This window comes from Mesoplodon densirostris, chromosome 11, assembly GCF_025265405.1.
Source record: "Mesoplodon densirostris isolate mMesDen1 chromosome 11, mMesDen1 primary haplotype, whole genome shotgun sequence".
In the NCBI taxonomy this organism is placed as follows: domain Eukaryota; kingdom Metazoa; phylum Chordata; class Mammalia; order Artiodactyla; family Ziphiidae; genus Mesoplodon; species Mesoplodon densirostris.
This window is the reverse complement of record NC_082671.1, coordinates 76,029,318-76,054,962: the sequence shown is the minus strand read 5'-3', so window position 1 is coordinate 76,054,962 and position 25,645 is coordinate 76,029,318. Positions and strand designations below refer to the sequence as shown.

At 42.6% G+C, this 25,645-nt stretch overlaps 1 protein-coding gene across 2 annotated transcripts in view; it reads left to right on the top strand.

The window, feature by feature from the left end:
* The window catches only part of RFX4 (regulatory factor X4), a 170,249-nt gene that overhangs the window by 131,376 nt on the left and 13,228 nt on the right, over nucleotides 1-25,645 (top strand). For both annotated transcript variants that reach the window (XM_060112612.1, XM_060112613.1), the window contains 4 exons: nucleotides 3,609-3,703; nucleotides 4,113-4,230; nucleotides 16,031-16,150; nucleotides 16,490-16,651. In XM_060112612.1, coding sequence (XP_059968595.1) covers nucleotides 3,609-3,703; nucleotides 4,113-4,230; nucleotides 16,031-16,150; nucleotides 16,490-16,651 — 495 coding nt within the window. The remainder of the gene's footprint in view (nucleotides 1-3,608; nucleotides 3,704-4,112; nucleotides 4,231-16,030; nucleotides 16,151-16,489; nucleotides 16,652-25,645) is intronic.

Here is a 25,645-nt window from a genome sequence, read left to right as displayed (position 1 = left end):
ATCTAGGAATAAACCTACCTAAGGAGACAAAAGACCTGTATGCAGAAAATTATAAGACACTGATGAAATAAATTAAAGATGATACAAATAGATGGAGAGATGTACCATTTTCTTGGATTGGAAGAATCAACATTGTGAAAATGACTCTACTACCCAAAGCAATCTACAGATTCAATGCAATCCCTGTCAAACTACCACTGGCATTTTTCACAGAACTAGAACAAAAAATTTCACAATTTGTTTGGAAACACAAAAGACCCCGAATAGCCAAAGCAATCTTGAGAATGAAAAATGGAGCTGGAGGAATCAGGCTCCCTGACTTCAGACTATACTACAAAGCTACAGTAATCAAGACAGTATGGTACTGGCACAAAAACAGAAAGATAGATCAATGGAACAGCATAGAGAGCTCAGAGATGAACCCACGCACATATGGTCGCCTTATCTTTGATAAAGGAGGCAGGAATGTACAGTGGCGAAAGGACAGTCTCTTCAATAAGTGGTGCTGGGAAAACTGGACAGGGACATGTAAAAGTATGAGATTAGATCACTCCCTAACACCATACACAAAAATAAGCTCAAAATGGATTAAAGACCTAAACGTAAGTCCAGACACTATCAAACTCTTAGAGGAAAACATAGACAGAACACTCTATGACATAAATCACAGCAAGATCCTTTTGGACCCACCTCCTAGAGAAATGGAAATAAAGACAAAAATAAACACATGGGACCTAATGAAACTTCAAAGCTTTTGCACAGCAAAGGAAACCATGAACAAGACCAAAAGACAACCCTCAAAATGGGAGAAAATATTTGCAAATGAAGCAACTGACAAAGGATTAATCTCTAAAATTTATAAGCAGCTCATGCAGCTCAATAACAATAAAAAAAAAACCCAATCCAAAAATGGGCAGAAGACCTAAATAGACATTTCTCCACAGAAGATATACAGACTGCCAACAAACACATGAAAGGATGCTCAACATCTTTACTCATTAGAGAAATGCAAATCAAAACTACAATGAGATATCATCTCACACCAGTCAGAATGGCCATCATCAAAAAATCTAGAAACAATAAATGCTGGAGAGGGTGTGGGAAAAAAGGAACACTCTTGCACTGCTTGTGGGAATGTGAATTGGTACAGCCACTATGGAGAACGGTATGGAGGTTCCTTAAAAACTACAAATAGAACTACCATATGACCCAGCAATCCCACTACTGGGCATATACCCTGAGAAAACCATAATTCAAAAAGAGTCATGTACCAAAATGTTCATAGCAGCCCTATTTACAATAGCCCGGAGATGGAAACAACCTAAGTGTCCATCGACAGATGAATGGATAAAGAAGATGTTGCACATATATACAATGGAATATTACTCAGCCATAAAAAGAAACGAAATTGAGCTATTCGTAATGAGGTGGATGGACCTAGAGTCTGTCATACAGAGTGAAGTAAGTCAGAAAGAAAAAGACAAATACTGTATGCTGACACATATATATGGAATTTAAGAAAAAAAATGTCATGAAGAACATAGGGATAAGACAGGAATAAAGACACACACCTGCTAGAGAATGGACTTGAGGATATGGGGAGGGGGAAGGGTAAGCTGTGACAAAGCGAAAGAGCGGCATGGACATATATACACTACCAAACGTAAGGTAGATAGCTAGTGGGAAGCAGCCGCATAGCACAGGGAGATCAGCTCGGTGCTTTGTGACCGCCTGGAGGGGTGGGATAGGGAGGGTGGGAGGGAGACGCAAAAGGGAGGGGATATGGGAACATATGTATATGTATAAGTGATTAAATTTGTTATAAAGCAGAAAAAAAATTAAATTAAAAAAAAAACACCCTGGCTCTGGTGCGCTGTGACCTTGGCTTCCAAATCTGTAAAATGGGGATAATGCAAAAGGATTAAATGGGACCGTGTGTGCCACATACATGGTACACAGCCTAGAGCTAGTGTAGAGAAGAGGTTGGGAGGCAAGCACTTGAGTCAGGCTGTGTTTGAAACTTGCCTCTGCCATTAACTAGCTGTGAAAGTCACTCATCTCTGTGTGCTTCTTTTGCCTCATTTGTCAAAAGGCTGGGTGGGGGGGGTAATAATAGTACCTACCTCCGTGGGCCGTTCATCCTTTCAACAAACATTTGAGCAACTACTATGTACTAGGCACTGTTCTAGGTCCTAGCCTCATGACATTCACATTCTAGGGGTAGCCTAAGGTCAGAGTGTGTCCGTAGAAAACATTTTAGGAGAGTGCCTGGCATATGCAGCAAGCACTCAGTAAATGTTGGCAGTTAGCCCTTTCATTGCCACCTCGATCATTATCATCACGGATTGAAGCACAGTGGCTCAGACGCACAGACAGTGCCGTGAAGAGTGAAGGAACACCAGAGAGAAAGTCAGAGACTGGGTTCCAGTTCCTGCTCTGCCACCAACTCACCCTCTGACTCTGAGGGGGTCATCTGATCTCTAAGACGTAGCTTCCTCACCTATAAAATGAGACAGATCAACTAAATGGGTTTTTTAAAGTCCTTTCTCTTCCTAAAGTATATGTTTTCGGGTCCTGGAAGCTGACCTCTTGCAGCAGTTATCAATTAAGTAAAATAGAGCAGATTGGCCAGTCCTGGAAAATGGGACAACAAAAGCTTCTCAGACAAATGAAAACTGTAGGAACATGTGAATCCTGAATTGTGGTTTGATTTACTGAGCTTCACATACAAAAACACAAAGAAATGTAATAAGAAGAGATGTTTTGGATTGGAGGTCACCACAGCAATGCTTCTACTTTCTGCAGTGCTTCACTGATTACAGAGTCCTTCTATAGTCAATTATTTGACCTGTACCTGAAGACAGGTTGTAAAGTGATATGATGATCCTCCTTTGACCAATATGGAAACTTGAGGGCACAGTGATTGTTTCCTTTACACAAATGTTTATTAAGCATCTGCTACATGTCAAGCACTTAGAGGCTAGTTAGGCTGCTTGTCCAATATGGTTGTGGTTCAGAAACATTTGAATGGTCAAATGTGCCTTACCACGGGGCAGAGAGCAAGAGGGCAGCAGTGCATCTCCCCTGTAATGCAAGCAAGTGCGTACTGAATAAGAGCTATATCACAGGTAATGTGCCAGCTAATAAAGCTATCAGGCAAAGAAGTATCAGGGGGACACACCCATGCACACCCCTGACTATAACAGTGTTCTTAGTGATATAGTGAAGGTAGAATGCAAATAGTAAAGTGCTGTGAAAGTACAGAGGGAGAGTGATCAGTTCTGCCAGCAAGGGGCATGGGAGGGTATATAGGATTTCATCGGAGGATCATTTCAGCTGTTTCATGACAGACTAAACAGTCTAAGCAGAGGGAACTGCCTGAGAAAAGCAGAAATGGCAAGTAACCCGGGGTGGCCAGGGCTTAAAGTGTACACAGGCATGGAAGGTGAGCCTGGAAAGGTAAGTTGGGGTGAATTCTCTAAATCCTTGAATGCCCTGCTAGGACTTTGGAGTTTTTTATTTAATTCAGTTGTATTCCTTTGCTCTTTTAACACCTGTGTGTGTTTAAACACAACTGCATGGTGTGTGGGGTCTCCTCTGTTTGACAGTGTATCAGGAGTTCGACCATCTCCTGGAGGAGCAGTCTCCCATTGAGTCCTACATCGAGTGGCTGGACACCATGGTGGACCGGTGTGTTGTGAAGGTTGGTAAGCTGAAGCGGAAGGTGCAGGCCCGGGTATGGCAGCCCATCACTCGCCTTGATGGCTCCTGGGTCCCGCAGTGAGCTAGCTGAGTGTTTCCTCGGCAGCCTTGGAGCCCTAGGGATACAAGGAGAGGCCTGGGCCCCCCTCAGGCAGGGGGGAGGGGTACGTCACGAGGCAGGACTCTTGAGTCTCCCTCCCCTGGTTCAACCAGGTCAGCGTCTCTCTTAGCGGTTGTACGTGTTGAGTCTCGACATAAGATTTCATTTCTTAAAGTGTATTTTTGCTGTTAAAAATAAAAAGTCTATAACATTGAACTTAGAGACCCGAAGCCTTCCTGTCATTTTAATAGGAGACAGTAATAAATGAAGGTCAAATCAACCACTCATACAGCCGTTCACTGTCTTGTAGGTGGCTGCCAAGAAGCAAGGGTCCCTGAAGAAGGTGGCCCAGCAGTTCCTCTTGATGTGGTCCTGTTTTGGCACAAGGGTGATCCGAGACATGACCTTGCACAGTGCCCCCAGCTTCGGTAAGGCCACCCCAGCCCTCCCCACATCCAAACACATCTTCTCCGGGCTCCAAGATGTACCAAGTCCATCTCTCCAGAGTCAGGCGTGGTCTTGCTGTCTCTGAGACCACAAGGATGTCACCCGGAAACATTCTCTGTTCTGGGGGGACACGATATTGGTAGGACTTTCAGGGAGAAAGATGGCACTGCATGCTAAAGGAGAAGTATACATATCTGAAAATGAGAGGCTTGCACACAGATAACATTATTTGAGTTTAAAGAGGAGTAAATAGCAGTGACTGTGCTCCCCTTTTTCTGGAAGTCCCCAGTCATGGCTGCTTCCACCGGTCTATTTTGCCAGATTTCATAGTGTGGATTTGCCAAGACTGGGCACATGAAGAAGCCTCTGAGTCCAAAATTTGCAAACGGCTTGATTGACAGGCCAGTGGTGGGTAAAGTTTTCTTTGATAACGTGCCCCAGTGTGATCCCCAGTAAAGGACTTTTGCATTCATTTTCCCTTTTGTTTTGCCGACCCCTTGGGTTTTCATCACCTCCAGGAGACATCCCTACCCCAAGTCCTTGTCTCCTGTTTTCCAGTGTAACGGGACTTGAAATCTCTGACCGGAGGTGCTTACAGTAGTCACTGCAGGCAGGAGCCTAATCACCGACTTGGGGTGAATGCCATTTTTCACTGGAAAGAATGGCATACGCATTGAGTCCAGGTCATCATTAGCAAAGTGAGGTGGAACTTTAAGGCATTATCCAGACATTTGAAATCTCAAAACACTTTGGCCTCAGTTTTCTAGGCATTTCGGCAAAGGGCTATTGGTGAATTTTCTGGGTAATTGCTTCGGTTCTCTGTTTTACTTTGCAAGTAGAGATGTGGTTTTGCTTCTCATTATCTCCAATTAAGCCAATCAGCTCTGGGTTTTGCTCTGGGTTTAATTTGACACTTTTCCATCTAGCTTTTTATGGTCTTGTCACTATTTCCCAGTTGTGCTATACAATGCAGTGAATATGTGGTGAAACAAAGAAGGCACTATTTTTTCTAAACAGCTCTGTCCGTGAAAGACTGTGTTTACCCAATTGGAGAAGCGTTTTGTTGTGGATTTCTTTAATCTCCGCATTGGGAAGTTCTCTGAACCTGCCTGCACCATGGCTACAGATGGAAATTCTCTTTGAGCTGTATATGGAAATGCTCTGGTGACTGCTACCTGGGCAGTGCCATCAGGCATGGCATTTTGATGACTTCCAGTTCAGCATAGTTAGTGTTAGCACATGTTACCTCTGGCTCTGGGAAAATCATTTGTGCATAACTGCTTTCAGTTAAGCTGATGGGTGAAAAAGATTCGAGATTTTTTTCATTGCTTCAGAATCAAAGAAGAACGATACCACACAAATAAGTATATATACATCTACAAAGCAAGCACCCTTTCCTTGTTTTATATCTTATTCTTCAATTTGCTGATTCTTATACTGACTGTATATTATCAAACACCCTTCATTAGACAGGGAAAGTAGTCTATGTTGTAATAGTCTTTGAAATCCATTTGTATGTACTAAGTTAACAGTCAATGTTATGGACAGTAGAACAATTAGAATAGGTTGAATTTATTACTAAGAAATATTATTCCTTAACATGTGTTTATTTCTTTTTGAACCACACACATTCTAGGGTACACTGGAGACTCAGGCAAATGGCAAACATGGTCACAAATCTTTTAGAAAAGGAAAGAAAAAAGATATTAACGCAATTTCACTTTTACAGTATTTTTCAACCCTGAACAGATGGAAATAATACCTGTCTCCAAGTCCATTTAGCAAACTATCTGAAATGGTCCTGCTCATCCGACTCATTGTTGAGTTTTACAGCTTGGGGTGACAGGCAAGTTGAAAGAATTTGCGGCAGACAAAAGCCCAGCTCCCCCTTTCTGCCTGTATATGTCAAAGACACAGTTGGTGGTTGTGTTTGGGTCATGTGTTCCCTGTATAAAAACAGCTAATTAGGAAAAAGAGCCCTCTGTTCCCTGGCCCCTCCCCCAACCACAGGGGCCAGCTCTATATATCTTATAACTCCCACACGATCCTGGTAGCTGTGAATGGTGCGGGGTTTGTATGTCCGAGTAGCAGGCTGACCGTCACAATGATCGTGTGGAATATCACAATGATCCCGCGGGGGGACTCTATCACCTCTTCGCAGAACAGCCTCTTTCAAAGGTAGTTGACTCCTTTCTTCTCCTTAATTCCTTTTCACTCTTTTCTCCCTAATTCCTTTTCACTGAAAGAGCCTATGCGGTGAACTAAAGTAGCCAGACTTTCTTTCTCTGCTGCAAGCAGCACTTTCTAGCAAAATTAGTCAGCAAAGGTAGGGTAGCAGGCAATGAACTTTTCATCCTAATGGGGCTGAGGAAATTAGAGGTTCTATTTAAAAAAAGCAACAACATCGTATTTTCAGTTGACTGCTCTGACTTTAGTTCGTAGGATACCTGGATCCCAAGTCAGTGCAGGTGCCTTTACCTTTCACTGTGGGTTTTTACCAGATGCCCCTGTTTCACTGTTAGGAACATCCGGAAGGCAACAATAGTTCCTGGAAGTGCTTCAGCATGAAATGCTGTGAAAGGCTGCCTCGGGTTTGACGGCTAAGGGGACAGGGCTACATATCATTTCCCAGGTTTTCATCTTTTTACACACGTGTTTTCTGGCCTAGCATCAAAGCTCACCCACTCGGGCAGGGCCGGGGAGGCCACATGGGATCAACTCCCAGGCCAAGTGGCCATGACGGATGGCGCCTCCAGACTGCTTCTCAATGTTTAGATGTCCTGGCCTGGCTCTCTTACCCAGAACCTGCTAAATTGCAGAATCTTGACATTCACAATGTCTCTCAGGCCCCCTCCAAGCACCAGGAGGCAGGTATTGCTTTCCCTGTATTCGGGAGAAGAAGCAGAGACCCAGAGAGGAGAGGGGGCTTGCCCAGGATGCTCAGCAAACTGAGCTGAGCTCCCCTGGGGATCTATCCCATGCTAGAGCCACACTGCCAAGGCCTCTTCTAACTTTCTTCAGCTGAATAGTAATAAGAAAAGCAAAGTAACATTTATTCAGGGCCTAGTGTACACTAGACATAACATTAGGCACTTTCCCATTTAATTCTCACAACAACTTATGAGGTCCACTATTACTGCCCTCAATAGAACAGAAAAGGAAGCCATGATAGAACATGAAGCAAAGGCAGGATAATGCTACTCTTTGTAACAAATGTGTAGGAAGCACATAGAACCATTTAATTCTCACATCAACTCTGCAAGGCAGATAATAATAGGTACCTTTTGACTGAGTTGGAGAATTTTCTTGCCCAAAATCAATATGGCAAGTGGCAGAGCTCTGTTTCAAAAGCAGATGTGCATGACCACAAAACCCATGCTTTTTCAATTACCACAATTAAGACAAATATCCTGGGCTCAGATGCATGGCACAAAAAGGCTAGACAAATTTGTTTACCCCTCATTGATGGTTTTTCTAAAACCATATTGATAGAGTAAAAAATTTTTTAAGCTATGAGAGAAAAGAACAATAATTAGACTATCATGAGTAATAAGAGATGCCAGAAGACAATGGAATAATATCTTTTAAGTGCTGAGAAAAGAACTGTCAACCATTATTCAGGAGTGAGGGCAAAGCAAAGACATATTCAGTTATACAAAAACTAAGAGAACTATATGGCACCCATAGAACTTCACTTAAAAAAAATTAAAGGATGGATTTCAATAAGAAGAGAAATAAAACCATAGCTAAGGTCTGGGATACAAGAAACAACAACATTCTAGTTATTGTTGTTGTTTAACAAAAGTGTAGTGGTTTAAAACAGTATCATGCTTACAGATTCTATGGGTCAGGAATTTGGACAGGGTCCAGCGGGGATGGCTGTTCTATGATGTCTGGGACCTCAGAGGGGAAGACTCAAAAGCTGGAGTTCATTGACGGCTGGAGGCTGTCATCCTCTGGAAGCTTTTTCCCTCATGTGTCTGGTGCCTGAGCTGGGATGACTTGAGCACTAGGACTGCCGATTGGAGTGTGTTCAAGTGGCCTCTGCATGTGGCTCAATTTCTTCACAACACAGTGGCCTCTGAACAGTTGAACCTCTCACATGGAAGCTTAGGCCCCATGAGTGAGTGTGCCGAGGGGGGAGCCACATTGCCTTTATGACCCAATCTCAGAAGTGAAAGTTTCACTCCCCCTTACTCTGTGGATCAAAGCAGTCACAAACCTACCAAGATTGAAGGAAGTGCATAGACACCCCCCCACAGTTTTCCCAGGAAGGAGTGTCAAAGAATTTGGGAGCCCTGTTTTAAGATGAGAGAAATTTTAAAATATATAAGCAAATTTAATTAACTTTTGGTTGTAATTTAAAAACGAATTTGTGTGTGTTTCAAAAAGGTAAAACCAAATTCCAGGAAACAATAAAACACAGGGTAGTGGGGAGAGAATCTTTAAGGAATAGTTAACGCATGCTAAGGTCTTTGTCTTGAAATACTAAATAACTGTAGACTTCGTTGAAAAAAAATTATAGTTTGGATTTAATAGATGTTTGGATATATGATCATCACTAAAAGAATAGAATCATAAGTTACCAAAGAAAAATGGAAAAATGTGAAAACTTAAATGGCAAGAATTGAGAAGATAAAAGAAGCTTAGAAAAAGGATCATAAACCCAAAATATGAAACAGGATGCTAGAAATAAGATCAAATAATAACCACAGTAAATGAAAAGTTCTCTTCCCTCAAAAAACATCAGGCATAAATTGCAACATTTACTAAACTTTTAAGAAGCATAAAATCCTTAGTTTATGAAAAGGAACACGAAAACAAAAGAAGGAAAGCTGTACAGTTAATTTTATGAAGCTAATATAATCTCAGTTTCAAAATCTTGGAAGAGCTGTAGAAGAAAAGAATATTATGACTCAACCACACATAAATATAGATGAAAACATTCTAAATAAAATGCTAGCAGATCAAACCCAGGGCAAATTTTTTTTAAATCATGGTTAATGAGCCCTATGCCAAGAATTCAAGTATGATTCAAAGTTAGAAAATTACTATTTAACATACTGCATTAACAAATTAAAAGAGAAAAATCATATGATCATCTCTGTAGATACAAAGGAAAAAATATTTGATAGAGTTCAGCTTTCAAGTATAATTTTAAAAACTCTTGGCAAACTAGGAATAGAAGGGAATTTATTTAATATGTTAAAGAGCACTCAAAAATCTGCAGAAAACAGTATATTAAATGGTGAAACTTTAGAAGTTTTCCCATTCCCGTCATGAATAAGACACAAATGCCTTCTAATGCTGTTTCTGATAGATACATACTAGAGTTCCTAGCCAATGCAATAAGAAAAGGAAATGAAATATAAGAATTGGAAAGGAAAACACAAAATTGTCTTTATTTATACACATGTCATGATGGCTGACAAGAAAAAGAGAATCTACAAACTAATAGAACAAATAAAAATTCAGGCAGGTTACTGAATTCAGTTTTTTAAAAATCATTGACATTCTTACCATTAACTAGAAAATATCTATCTCTATGTATCTATATATTTATACCTATATATCCCATTCACAATAGCAACAGAAATGTGCCCAGAAAAAAATTCTAACAAAAATTATTTTAAGACCTTCAAGGAAAAAAATTTAAAAATATTACTGAAATATACCCTGTTCATATCTGGAAAAGGATATGCCCTTCAAATATATAAATCAATTGGAATTTCCATCTGGTTCTTAACTTTTTCTTCCTTTGATTTTGAAAATCTGATGTTAAAATTCATATAGAAAAGCAAAAGGCTGAGAATAGTAAAGGCATTTTGAAAGTAATGAAGAACAGGTATAGGGACTTGCTTACCTGATATTCAGGTTTATTAAGGAGTAAGACGATGTGGTCATCTAACAGTGCTAGACAAAGAGTAGTGAAACAGCAGAGATGCCCAAGACAGACTGACATGAAACTTGTCTTTGCCTCATCAAATTCTTGCCTTTCTGTCTCAACAAGAGGATTGTACAGATGATCTGTGTGACAGAGATATGGCATTAAAAATCAGTGGACAGAGGTTCTGGGACACGCATTTTAGGATAAATAAAATAAAATTAGACCCCTTCCCTAGAAACAATTTTCCCCTTCTGAAAAGAAACATCTAAATGAAAAAAAAAAAAAACCTTAAAACCTTTTAGAAGAAAACATGGATGATAAGTTTATGACTTTGGAATAGGAAATTATTTCTTTAAAAAAGTACCAAAAAGGATAAATCATAAGGAAAATATTGGCAAAGTTGACTGCACTTGGATTTCAGACTTCTGTTTAATAAGCACAACATAGACGAAATTAAAAGATAAAAGCCACAGAGGGAATATCCTGGCAGTCCAGTGGTTAGGACTCCACACTTTCACTGCCGAGGGGCTGGGTTCGATTCCTGGTCAGGGAACTAAGATCCCACAAGTTGCATGGCGTGGCCAAAAAGAAAAAAAAAAGCCACAGAAAGGGGGAAGATATTTTGCAATACATATAACGAACAAAGTATTAATATCCAGAATATATGATAAATCCCTCTAAATACATTTTTAACAGACAAATACCCCAGTAGGAAAATGGGCAAAGAATATGAATAGACAGTTCACAGAAGAGGAAATTCAAATGGGCAATATCATATGAAAAGAGGTGGACCTTTCTAGTAATTAGGGTATTGCAACTTATAAAGACAATAACATTTCATACCCTTCAGATGGCAAATACTGTATTTCCTACACTACCAGTAAGGATGTAGAAGATCTTGGTGAGCAATTTGGCACTATCTCGTCAAGACTTAAGATGCAGGTGCTCTTGGACCCAGTGATTCCACCTCTGGTCCTAGACCCAGGTATTTTTTGTACCTAGGCAACAGGTACAAAAAATATTCATTAGAGCCAGTTTCCAATAGTGAAAAATGTAAATAACCTAAATTCCATCGACAGGAGAATGGACAAATAAATCGAGGTATAGTCACACAATGGCCATTAAACAAGACCTACATGTGTCAGTGTGGATAGATCTAAAAACACCCAAAGTATCAAGTACAGGTTGTAGATTAATCTGTACAAAGTATGATACCATTTCTATCAAGTTTGAAAATAAAAAAACAATATCATGTGTTTTATGGATATATAAATATAGGTAGTAAGAGTATAGAAATGCATGTAAACAGTAAATACCAGATTCGAGGCAGTGATTACATCAGGGCATGAACACAGGAAGCAGAGAAGTAGGATTAAGGAAGGGAGCACAGGGGGTTCGTTTTTATCTTCAATTTAAAAATATGATTCAAATATGGTAAAATGTTAAAATATTATAAAGCTTGGTGTTGAGTACACTGGTGTTCATTTTAAAATTCTTTTTTTTTTTTTTTTTTGGCCGTGCTGTGCAGCATGCGGGATCTTAGTTCCCCAACCAGGGATCAAACCCCTGACCCCTGCATTGGAAGCACAGAGTCCTAACCCCTGACCACCAGGGAATTCCCTTAAAATTCTTTATACTTTTCCATATGTTTGAAATTTTTCATAAGAGAAAAGAAATGCTTTGATTCTATAAGATACCATTAACTATGTTACCATATAACAACAACAATCTCCTTTTGTTTCTATCCTAGTACCTTTTTCCATAACAAGCTCTGATGCTCCATAGCTCTGTAACTTTAGGCAAGTGGTTTAAAATCCTCTGAGACTTCATTCCCCCATGTGTTAACTGAAGATAATAATACCTCCTTGGGACTTCCCTGGTGGCACAATGGTTAAGAATCTGCCTGCCAATGCAGGGGACATGGGTTCGAGCCCTGGTTCAGGAAGATCCCATATGCTGCGGAGCAACTAAGCCCGCAAGCCACAACTACTGAGCCTGCACTCTAGAGCCCGTGAGCCACAACTACTGAGCCTGTGTGCCACTACTACTGAAGCCCACGCGCCTAGAGCCTGTGCTCCACAACAAGAGAAGCCACCACAGTGAGAAGCCTGCGCACTGCAACGAAGAGTAGCCCCCAGTCGCCCCAACTAGAGAAAGCCCGCGCGTGGCAACAAAGACCCAATGCAACCAAAATATAAATAAATAAAAATAAATAAATTAAAAAAAAACCCTTCATAGTGTTGTTGGAAAATTAAAAGGGCTTAGCACAGAGCATATGGTAAGTAGTCAGTGCTTGCTCATTTGATTCATTCATCCAACAAATAACCATTGAGCCTCTACTGTGCCTGGCATTGTTCTAGACACCGGGTATAGAACAGTGGGGAAAAAAAACCAGATAAAAATCCCTGCATTTATGGAGCTTACAATCTAGTGTAGGGAGGCACGTGATAAAGATAAATAATTTCAGTATATAGTATAGCAGATGGTGTTAAGTGCTAAGGGAAGAAATAAAGCAGGAATGTTAGCTCTAATTGCCTCTCTCCTGTCTGTCTTTGATGTTTCTCTTTTCCTCTCCCTCTCTCCCTCCCCTGCCTCCTTCCCCTCTCCCTCTCATCAGTCTTTGGGTACCCTGGCACTGAACTGTTTGTTACCTAATAATCTTAAGGATTGATTTTTGCTAAGGACACTGTAGCTTTTGTGGAGTCAGTGACTGAGCTTTAAGTTTCCTTTGTACTCAGAGCACTTTGCACAATAGTAATAAGCAAGCAGCAAGTAGCTCTACAAACTCTCCTTGTTTGAAAGATGATTGAAAATTATCAGACCAATTGGGTAACTGATCAGAGTCATTAGGAAGAGAGCTTGAAACCCCAAATCAGCACTTCCCCTGGAGTACTGGCCTCCAAACCCAGCTCTGATGTTTTCTAACAGTGTGGTCTTAGGCAAGTGTCTTCACCTCAGATCTTGTTTCTTTATCTATTAGACAGGGGTGCTGTAGAGATGATCCAAGGTGCCTGCCTGTGCTAAAACTACTAAATCCATTTTTATTATCTAGGGTTTTCCATTCTAATTCGGTTTCATAGTGTCTTTCTCTCTTTCTATCCTGATTGACTTAGAGCCACATCTCAGCAAATACTTGTTCATTTTGGAGACCTTTTCCTTTCAGGTATTTGATGCTATCTTTTGACTCCTTTGACTCTATGAACAAGGCAGTCACATCACAGGGTGTTAGAACATTAATAGCAAAAGGGACCTTAGTTACTATTTATTAAGCATCAAGTATATACTTTTCCTCATTATGGTACTTCTGTAAAATAGGTTTGACTGTTTCCCTTTTAGAGAGCCATATTGCACGATTGAAGAACAACTTCAGAATCAGACAGTCTTGGATTCAGATCCCATGTCTGCCACTTAATAATTGTGTGACATTGGACAGCTACTTTACTCCTCTAAGTCTCCATTTCCTCCTTTGCAGAAGGAGGGTATCGCTCATCTCAAATGGTTGTGATGAGGATAAAATGCAATAATAAATCTGCAGCAGTTAACCCAGTGGCTGCCACAGAGCAAGGGCTCAGTAAATGGCTGGTTTTATTTTTAACATTTTCAAGGAGCAGCTCATCCAAGGTCCCAGTTACTAAGTGGCAGAGCTGGAGCTCAACCTGGGCAGTTTGATCCAGACCCATGCAGTTACCCACAATGCTGTAACTTCCTCAGTGGTTCACAGGACTCATTTTGGGGAAGTAGATGGAAAGTTTAGTCTTGGAAGTCTGCATTTCACAATGACTCAAAAAAACCCTGAACCTTGCTGAATTCCAAGTGGGGTCAAAAACCAGACACAGCACCCTGGAGATGGAGGAAAAATGTGAAGAAAGTGCAGGACAGGGGACGTGGGCGTGGAGCTCTGTGGGCACAAGGATCATAGGTGGTGGCAGGCTCCGGAGAGAGGGGGTATTGGTGTAGATGTGCGTGACCTGCAGGGCATCCAGTGGCCTCAGAGTTAAGCCAGGGATTTTCTTCTGTAACATTTCTGGAGCAAAAGAATCAATCTATCTGAAATGATGTGTGTGTGTGTGTGTGTGTGTGTGTGTGTGTGTGTACGCGCGTGGATGCGCACGTGTGCACAAAGAAGCCAGGTACAACCAAAAAGGAGAAAATTAATAAATGCCACCAAAGAGGAGTCATCAAAAAGCCCCCAACTGGCTCTCATCACCTTATTTCTGAGACCTGAAAAGGCATAGAGCCCAACTCAAATGGCCCTTTTGGGGACCATGTCCTTTATTTTTCCCATCTGTGCTATGAGGAGACTGGACCAGATGATCTGTAGGGGAAATGGGAATGGATTTTCGGAGCCAGAGCAAACTGAGGCCAATCCCTACTTAATTCCAATGGAGAGACTCATTTCCTTGTGTGTAAGAAGATAATACCACCTATCTCACAGTCTGGTGAAAGGATGAGACCTGTGTTAAGTGCTTAGCAGAGTTCTTGGCACATAGTAAGCATTCAATAAATGGGAGGTGCGATGACAATGATGATGATGACAATAATTGTGGTGTTGATGATGATGCTAGGATCACAAGACAATAAATAATGCCAGAGTCTCATAAGGCTTCTAAAAAAAGCAAACTCAAGGGAAATAGGAAGAGGAGGGCAGCTTGTAAATAGTCGGTGAGATGTTTTGGACACTTCATAGGACAGCAGGATGTCCATGTGGAGATGTCCCTTTGAGAGGTGGAAACATGGGACTAGAGATGAAGGCTTGGCCTCTCTGACACCGGCATCTGTGAGGTCTTCATGACAACATACATGAAGGCCCCTTCCATATGTGGATCTTCCACTGTCCATGGTGGCAGCATGATGGTTTGGGGGACTTCCCTGGTGGTCCAGTGGCTAAGACTGCACTCCCAATGTAGGGGGCCCGGGTTCAATCCCTGGTCAGGCAACAAGATCCCACATGCCTTAAGAGTTTGCCTGCCACAACTAAAGATCCCACATGCCACAACGAAGATCCCACAGGCTGCAACTAAGACCTGGAACAGCCAAATAAATAAATAAATATTTTTTTAAAAAGATGTTTTTGAAGTAATGTACTGTGTCATCTTGCACAAGTACTTGACTTTGCAAAACAGGAGTAAGAGCACCTGCCTTACAAGGTGGTGGTAGATATTAAATTAGAGAATATAATACTTTGAGCACAAAGACTGGCACATGGGAAAAACCTTTTAAAATGATTGTTCACATCCCTTTTTATGATGTAATCTACTCTAAATTTAAAATGAAGAATGATGGATACCAAATCTTTTCAATTTAATACCTTTTGTAACAACCATGTGCTAAACGGAAGTCTCAGAATCATTTAAGGAAATTATTCCATTGTTGCTAATTTAAAGTGTCAGTTATGCTCCCGGAATTATGTTGTGTACATTGGTAGACACCAGTGAGTTAGAAGGCAAAGTCCCTGCTGTGAATATCCTTAAGTCCAGTCGGGGAAATAAGATAAACTTGTGGAAGAGAGAAAAATGCAAGACACTATGTCAAGCAATGCTGAACAAAGTGAGGGGTGCCCAGATGAGGATGACGCCAGTGCGAATGTGAGAGCTCAGGTGCGTTTTGACAGATGGCTCAATAGGTGCCATTTTTGATGATGTCCTATTAATAAATCGAGCAAGGAAAAGACTCACTTGCCACAGTGTTAATGACACTTACGTTATGCTAAACACCAGGCTAGGTGAGGAGACGACAGAGGAGAGCAACCTCTGACCGCAAGGTGATCCGTAACTGAGAGGGAGTGAGGGTCCAGGACAGAGGGTCAGAGCACCATGTGACGTGTTATTGACCAGGCTGAGGGGCACACCTGAGCTGACGTGACTTACCTTTCTGTTTGGATCTTCTCTCACCAGGGTCTTTTCACCTAATTCACTTGATGTTTGATGACTATGTGCTCTACCTGTTAGAATCCTTGCACTGCCAGGAGCGCGCCAGTGAGCTCATGCGAGCCATGAAGGGAGAAGGAAGCACCGGTAAGCCGGCATTTCACTGGGAATCGTCCTCGTTGTCAATTTGATTTGTATCCTTACTTCTGTGCTCTGTGTTTCTTTAGCTCTGCATCCCAAAGAATTTAGTTTTGGTGAACAAGTCAAATGGTGGGAAACCAATAATGTCTTTTTCTTCTTGAGAGTGGGCATGTGTGTACGTGGGAATTTCCTTGCATGCCACCATGGTGATGGGAAACCATCAGAGGTTTTAAGCAGAGGAGTGACATGACACAGATTAGAAAGAATATTTGCTTTTTAAAAGTCCCTTAAAGACAACTTGCCTTGACCTTTGGCTCTAAGAACCCACCCTTTCTCTACCCATAGCAGAAGTCCGAGAGGAGATTATCTTGACGGAGGCTGCCCCACCAACCCCTTCACCAGTGCCATCGTTTTCTCCAGCAAAATCTGCCACGTCCGTGGAAGTGCCACCTCCCTCCTCCCCTGTCAGCAACCCATCCCCTGAGTACACTGGCCTCAGCACTACAGGTAATGAACAGTCCCTCAAAGGCTTTGAGTGGGGAGTTGATGTTTAAAGCCAGAGCTTTCTGGAAAAACATTCTCCCTCCAGCCCCCTCCCAAAACAATGCCAAAATCTGAGTATCCTCCTGGATTTATGGATGACTTGCAGTTATCCATTTATTAGTTTGTATGTATTCCTTATGCTTCTGTTTTCAAGTTGGCAGATTAAGTCCATGATAAAATCTCCACCCACTGCCCCCCCATAAAAAAAATAAGTCACTAAAATGATATAAAACACAGAACACAGCCATTCTTGAAAACAAGAAAGGGAGCCCTCCATGAGCCAGAAACTGAAAGGCATCTCTGGAAAGTGGGGAGACAGGAAGTCATATGCTAAGCCATGGTAGCCAGAATCAAGGCAGGGGCAGTAATGGAGGTTCAAGCTAATGCTACAGGGTCCCCAAGGAAGGGGAGAGTCCATCTGGTTGGAGACCTCACAAAGGAGGGGATTTGAGCTGAAACTTGATTTTAACTGACAAAGGTATTACAGAAGGGCCTCTGGGGAGAGGACAGTGTGTGCAAATGCACAGGGCAGGAAGTATGGGGCCCTTTCGGGGAATGGTAAAGTGGTTAAAATGTAGGTGGTCATGAAGAAGTGTTACAAGCCTGGAAAGGTAAGTTGGAGTCACATCCTGCAGGATCTTGTATGCCAAGACAAGGTTTGAAAATGGAAGAAATGTTACAAGGATAATAATAGCTAGTTACTAGTGTCTAAATGTTGCTTTACCATGCACAAAGGACCCTTGCGTAATTGTCTCACTTGATATTCACAGTAACACTGCAAGGTAACTATTGTTTCATTTTATGGAGGAGGAAAAGTAAAGGGTGGAGAAGGGTTAATTAAACTCCTGGTCCCAGGCACCACAGTCAGCAGTTACCATAAACAAATTGATTCATTCAGTCATTCAGCAAATGTCCTTGCTCTCAAGACTTGTGGAAATGATACACTGGATGTGGAATCTGCAGTAAGTGTTAGCTAATATATAATAATAAATAGAGTGCATGTGTGCACACGTGTGTTTGTGTGCACGCACGTGTGTGTTTGTGTGCATCTCCACGTTTTTTCACATGGTTGCTGTGGGGATTAGATGAGGTAAGAAAAGCCAAAGTGCTTTGTTAATAGTGCACTGCTATCCAGATAGAAGGGGTTACTGTTAGGAGTGCCTATAAGATGAGGGCTGCAGCCAAGAGGGGTGTAGGAGTTCAGGGAGGAGCAGACCCTGTCCATCCCACCGGAACCCAGGCAGGCGGAGGAGAGTCTTCAGGAGAGAGGTGAGACTCAAAGGCAGCCTTAAAAGATGAGAAGGACTCAGCTAACAGAGTGAGCACACAGGAGGAACCAAAGGCAGAAACAGCCTTCTGCTAGATGGCCCTGGGTGAGGGTGGGGCAGGTGAACAGACCAGACTGGAGTGGAGAGCTTGGTTAAGACTGTGCTAATTCATTCATTATTGTCTACTCCCTCATTTATCCAAGTACCAAATCTGGCAATCACTCTCCTCTTCCTGTTCCTGTATTAGCTAGGATAAGCTAAGTTGCTGTAACAGATAGACCCAAACATGGATGGTGTTAACACAGTGGAAATCTATTTCATGAAGGGTGTTTCAGTCAGAGAGGAGGCTCTCTTTAATGCAACCATTTAGAGACACGTGTTCCTTCAATATGAGGCTCCACCATACCCCAGGGCAGTGGTTCTCAAAGTGTGGTCCATGGACCAGAAGTATCAGCATCACCTGAGAACTTGTTGGAAATGCTCATTACCAGAGCCCATTGCAGGCCTACTGAATCTGAAACTCTAGGGTGGGGCCCAACCATTTGCTCAGGAAGCCTCCAGGTGATTCTGAGGCTGACTAGTTTGAGGACCACTGCCTTGGGGCTTTGTCAAGTCTGCAACCAGCTAATGGAAAGGGAGAGTGGGTCTGGAGGAGGAAGACCCACTCGGAAAAGCCCTGGCCTGAAGCTGGCGGATGTCACTTCCACTTAGATTCCATCAGCGAGGACTTAGTCACATGGCCTCATGTAACTGTAAAGAGAGGCGGGGAAATGTAGGATAGGGTTCCCAGGCAGGGAAGGGGAAACAGATATGGGAGAGACAGCTGGCATTCTCCTCCACACCTCCCAAGGCCAGTTGTTCTAACACAAATCTTGACCCACCCTTTCCTTCCCAGCCCACTGCTGCCATCTGGTTCAGGCCTTCCCCACCTCTCATGGACATTCACAGTGACTCTCAAGCTGGGTATCCTCCAGGTTAGAATCTTCCTCCAGCCCCTCATAGCGTGGGCTTAGTTATATCCCAGTTCTAATTAGAATACACTGGGAACTAAATTATGTATTTTTGAAGATCTAATAGGATGAGATTGTCGTATTTAGGTGCTATCTTTTATCTGCTCATTCACTCACACATCCATCCATTTATTCATTTATCTAATAAATATTTCTCAAGTGGTTTCTGTGAGCTAAACACTTCAAAAGCTGGTGATACAAACAAGTGAGTCGTGGTCCCTGCCCCTGGGAGTTTATTGTGAGAGGTTAGGGTTCTGATGAGCAAGACGGCAGTTACAATATAATGTCACGAGTGCTGAGTTGGGAGAAAGGTCAGTGTTGGGGAGCACAAAGCAGGGCTTCCAGCCTCTGTTTGGAGGGTCTGGTCGGGGGCCAAATAATGAGAGAAAAGGTATTCCAAGCAGAGGAAGTAAGTAGTACAGAGGCCTGGAGGCAAGAGAGCATGTCATTTTCCAGGAGTCTTTTGATTAATTCTTTCACTAAAGTTTCCAGAACCAGAGCTACTCAGAGAAGGAATGAACAGATGCTTAAGAGCCTATAAGGTGCCTGCCCTCTTTTGCACGTTGCCAGGGGCAGATACGTGCCAACAAACCCAGTGGCCCTTTGTCAGAGACAGCTCAGGAGACTGGGTTCTTCAGAGCAGTGATGAAAAAAAGCAGGGCTGTCAACAGCTGGCATTAGATGGAGTGATGATTTCACTTTGGGTCCACAGCTGGAGAGCCTTCCTCTTCTGTGGAAATTCAGATGTGAGCATCCCTGCATTTGTGTACATAGATGGACCTCAAATCACATTTAGTTTTCTTCTTGGAGCAGAAAGAACTTGACCGCCTCCCACCTCCCTCCCATGTTCTCTCCCTAGTGGGTTGTTGTAGTACCTGCTTAGAAGGCTCCAGAAGAAAAGTACAGAACGACGTTATTCACTGAAAATAAAAAGGGAAAAGAACTTAAGCACTGTTCACAGCTCTGCAGCTGCTCAGGGGTCCATCGGAGACTGGAATTGGGGGTCTCCTGCCTCACTAAGGAAGGAAGAGCAGTGAGAGCAGCTAGGAGCCACTTACCTGAATAATCCTGTCCACGTACTCCCACCACCAGCAGACGCACATGTCGATCCGTCAGTGATAACATCCTTACTTCTAAAATAAACAGGGAAATTATGCAAATGAAACAGTTCTGCATTATGAAGCAGAAACAACTTGAGTGGAACCTTTCTTCCAACGTAGCAACAGATCAAACAAGGGGATACTAAGGAAATAAGGGGAAGGAGGAGTGCAAAGGAAAGATTTCTAGGATCTCAGGATCATTCTCAGCCAGCTAGTGAGTCTGCTGCTGGCTTGCTTTATAGCAATTTGGAGGCCTCACGGTATGGCAGGTGTGATAGTCAGAGGCACAGGAATATCATAAATGTGTACAGAGATTTCTGTGCAACGTGTTCAGGAGTCGTAAAAGTAGCTTCTTAGAAATACAAATGTGAAACAGGTTCTCTTCAGATGAGTGTAGCCTTTGAAGGTTCTGGCACATTCCAGCTTTGTTCTCAGATATCTCCAGGGAGCATTAACAATGTTATCCTGTATAAAACTATCTGTAATATTTTTCTCAAGTACCACTTTTGAAATACTCCATTGCTAAATTGGACTGGACCTTGGCATGCATTGTGGGTCATGGTCTTGGAGGGAACATAAACATAATTTCCTAACAACATGTATGGTTTTATAGCTATTACAATATAAAGCACAAATTATCCATGATGTACACCTAAATCTTAGGAAATCTATTATAGTAGGCTTCTTAAGTTTGGGAATTTGTGCAGTTTTTTATTGAATAATGTTGTAAATTGGAGAACAATTATTATAAATTTTATAAAATGCATTTGCCATGTTTTTTTAAGTTAACTCAGCATAATGGTTTTCATGACCAGCTAATTTTTATTTCCATCTTTAAATTACTGCTTGATTTGTATACCATTACTTTCCAAGAAGTATCTAAAGTGGTTAACAATTAAAAAAAAAGCAAAACCAATTTTTTTAAAAGGACCCAAACCAGGAAGCAAGAAATAAAGAAGTAGAGAAAATTAAACAAAACAAAAAAACTCTTGGCTGAAACAGCTTATTAACGCCTTACATGAAATTTTATGTGATCTAGTGACTTTTTTTTTTTTTTTCTTTTTTTTTTCCTCTTTCCCTCCATCGCCTTGACCCATCCCATTACAGGATCAGAATTAGGCTTGAAAATAAAGGAAAGAAAAAGGCCAGGGTAGTCCACCTCCTCAGTGAAAAGGGAGCAGCAAACTAACTCCTAGGTGTAACTGAGAGGCCGGCACCATCGGAAACTTGGCCTGCGGCCAGTTCCTGCGGCCAGTTCCTGCGGCCACCGCTCGGTGACACGCACTGAACGAGCGCCCGTGTGCGTTTTGTGTGATTGCGTCCGCACCGCCACTCCTAGTCCCACCCCGAGTTCGGTCCCCCTTTCTGGGGCCCATCTCCCTTCTCTTCGGAATCAGGGCCTCCGCTGGGGCCAGGAGGTGATGAACAGTGACCGGCTCTCCCCCGGCAAGGAGGCGATGTGGGCCCGGACGCCAGCAGGCCGCACCAGGCGTGCCCAGGGCTTGTCTGGGCCCAGCACCTGGCCGGGTGAGCGCCAGATCCTCCCTTCTCGTCCCGGCCTATTCCCCCCACCCCGGGGAGCTCAAAGAAAGGCCCAGAGCATCCCACGTAGCCCGCGACGCTGGGGTTATGTTCACCTCCGGCGGCTCCAGCTCGCTGCGGATTTTCAGGTTTCTCCTCTCCCGCCTTTCCGTCCGCCATTTTCCCCGCCGCGGCCTCCCCTGCAGCCACGCCCGATCTAGTGACTTTGTTGGGCTTCTAGGACTCTGAATATCATTGCTCAGATGATATACATGTCATCAAGTTTAGCTCATTGAGAGTCAGGGCCAATCAGGTATCTGCAGCTCTTCCACATAGCAGTGTCTCACTGTTGATGGACACTTCCCCATTTTTCAGCTTTGAAAAAGAGAACAGTATTACGTCTGTCTGGTGAGCACAAAGAGAAAATTAATTCATTGCATATAACCTTTTGGGAACCTTTGACACAAGGACTAGTGAATACAAAGTAGTGTGAGAATGAGTTATGACTCACTAGGAAAACAGCCACCCATCTATATCTGTATCTAGTTCTCTGTCCATACCTGTATGTATTTCTAAATATGTTTTAGGATGGTGTTTATTAATTGTTTTGAAAAGTCAGAGGGAAAAGGAAAGGCATAGCAAGCACCCCAAACCACCTGATGCATGGCCAGTTTTGATTGGGTATGTCAGAGTCTGTGGCAATGCCATGAGAAGAGACTGGGTAAAAGGTTCCATTTCAACAGATTTCCACAAGGTAGAATCTGGCCCATTTATCCTTTTTTTTTTTTCCAATGTTATGGGCTTGCCACCTTCCTCCTGGCCCAGCAAGCTCAGAAATCTTAGCTTCCTTTAAGGAAAACTGGTGCCTCTCCTCTTCAGGAGCATGGCAGGTGGTTCCAAATGGAGCACCCACTTCACAGGACACTGGGCTGCAATTCTTGAATGTCTTTTAAAGCAAAACGTTAAGATCCCACTCTGTCCAAGTCAGGCCCCCGAAGGGTTCTGAGACCTCGTTTATGATGTCATTTTAAGTATTCCCTCCTTCAGCAATGACAATAAAAGTTAACTATTAAACTTATGTTTTCAACTTCCCACCATGGGTTCCCTGCAACACAAAACCAGCAAATTAAATCATTGAGATGCTAGGATGCCTAAAGAAATATAAAGGCAAATTCCTCATAAATAGCCCTAACTGTAGAACATCTGGCCTGCCCAGCTGCGTTTTCTCTGCATCAGTTGAGGATGTAACAAAGATAACTGGTGGCTAGTCTTTCCAAGTAACAAAAGCTCAGTTATTCTGAGGGCAGCTGAAGTGAGTGGGAGTTGGTGGACACTGCGGCCCCGCCACAGAGCCGCAGTGACTCACTCACAGAGCCCCAGAGTTGTCCCTGCCAGTGAATTCCTCCTCGTCCATCCCTGCTGCCTCCTCTTCTCCAAAGGAATGAAGTTAGGAAATAAAAACCGGGATTGAAAATAGATTGTTTAATCTGCCCCTGACTTCATACCACCAGGGGTTTGGCTTCATGTTGGGACCTTTGGATTTGCTCATTCATTCATCTGTTCTTTCATTCCGCAAAAAGTAATGCCATGTCTAATCTGTGCCATGCCCTGGGGTACACAAGCGAGAAAAACAGGCGCAGTTGCTGTCCTCATGATCCTTACATTCTAGTGGGTAAGAGAGTCGATACAGAAGTAAAGCACCGGGTAAATATATAATTTTGAATGGTCATAAGTGCTATGGGGACCCATCATAGATGTTGGTCAGAGGAGGCCTCTCTGAGGACGTGACATTTATCTGAGACCTGGAGTATGACAAGGGGCCAGCCACATAAAGGCTGGGGAGAAGAAAAGATCATTTTAGGTAGTGGGTATCAGCATGTATACGGGCTTGAGGCAGAAAAGAGCCTGGCATAGCGAGGACTGAGTAATGTATATAAACGAGGGAGAGGGTTCAGGAGAGGAAGCTGCAGAGGTGGACAGGGGCCAGGTCATGCCATATCAGCTTATCTCTCTGGGAACTGATGCATTTGCTGCCCCTGGTCAGTTTTGTCAGTCAGATTTTGGCCATGGAACTGTTGGTAAAGTGTAACTCAAACAGATGAGGTTTTCAGCTTCAGCAAATATTCTCCTTGGGCTTCTCTGGTGGCGCAGTGGTTGAGAGTCCGCCTGCCAATGCAGGGGACACAGGTTCGTGCCCCGGTCCGGGAAGATCCCACATGCCGTGGAGCGGCTGGGCCCGTGAGCCATGGCCGCTGAGCCTGCACGTCCGGAGCCTGTGCTCCACAACGAGAGAGGCCACAACAGTGAGAGGCCCGTGTACCGCAAAAAAAAAAAAAAAAAAAAAAAAAAAAAAAAATTCTCCTTAAGCACAGCTACCTTTAGGATAGATGATAGCCAGTGGGAGTGGAGTTAGATATAAAATCTTCTTTCTCTTCTCAGTTTTGAAGGTTACAGGAAATGTTTGTTTAGTATCAAATACTCTCAAACAATGCTGTTCAAATGGAACTTTCTGTGATGATGGAAACGTTTTTTTGTTTTTTTGAATCTGAGCTGTCCAAAACAGTAGATACCAGCCACTTGAGGCTACTGAGGACTTGAAATGTGGTTAGTGTGACTAAGGAGCTGAATTTTTAATTGTATTTAACTTTAGTTAATTTAAATTTATACTGGCTAATGTATAGGGCAGGACAGCTCTAGAATCTAGATGTACTTAAAGGAGCTTATTTCTCAGGAAGGTACTAAGAAAGGCTTAGGCTGGCCCAAAACATGAGCAACATCTGTGATGGTCCATAGAATCCTAGTGGGGAAAAGGTTCAAATGATTTAGTCCAAAATCTGACAGAAGGGTATGGCCAGGTAGGCTAGGAAGCAGTTTAAATGTTCACAAGTCTGTACCAGAGTCTCACAACTTGTGATCTGTAATGGCCCTGAACATACACGATGCACGATAGGAGGCAGTGTTTCCTAGAGGCTTGCTACTCAAAGCGTGCTCCATGGACCAACAGTATCGCATCATTTAGAAGCTTGTTATACATGCAGAATCGCTGGCTCAACTCCCAATCTCCCACTGAATCAAATCTGCATTTTAACAAAATCCCCAGCGATGCAAATGCACATGCAAGTGTGAGAAGCAACTGTTATTGTGGAAAGGTTATGGAGTTGGGCAGATCTGGGTTCAAATCCCAACTCTGCCACTTACCTGACCAAGTTTTGGGCCTCAATTTTCTCACCTGAAAAAGGAGGTAATACTACTTACCTCAAAAGGATTATTGTGAAGATCCAATGAGTCAATATATAAAAAGAAACTAGTATGAGAACTGGTTTATGTTGGATGATCATTCATTCATTCACTCGTTTAACAAATCATTATTGATTACCTCCTATATTCTAAGCATCCTCCCTGTCCTGAGGCACCCCTTTCAAGAAAAGAAGAAAAATAAACAACAACAACAACAAAAATTCAGGGAAGAAGAATGTTTTACTGGGGATGGGAAGGAAAGAAAATATTCGTCTTTAGCAGTTTCAATACTATAACATGGACAACAACTTTATAGGATTCTCAAATCCTATAGGATCTTTAGAGGATTCTCAAAGATCAGGGACTTTCACCACTATTCTCAGACTTTTAATTAGACGTGGGGGAATGGGGAGGTGAGAATAAGAGAAAGATGGGAATTAGACAAACATGGAAGGTTTGTTATTGTTTTACCAACAAATAAAAAGCATTCGAGCTGTCTTAAAAATTAAGCACAAACTAGTAACTGCACAGATTTTCTTTTATTAGTTTCCTTAAAAACGAAGAAGCAGCAGTCCTCATTGGAGGTCCCACCGGTAGGAAAGGGAATGCAAGGGGTGTTCTTTTCTGCTCCCCAGGCAGAGAGCGTTTCTCACCCAAGCCAGTAGGTGTTAATCTGCTTAAGCCTGCCTGAGTGGATCTGTTAGGTTGCTGGCACATGGCCATTTAGGGGTTTTGTTTCCCAGACCACAGGAGCCCATTTTTCCGAGAGTTCCACTAGCTTTTTGTTTGATAACGTCTATTTCTAGCAGCATTTACTCCTTC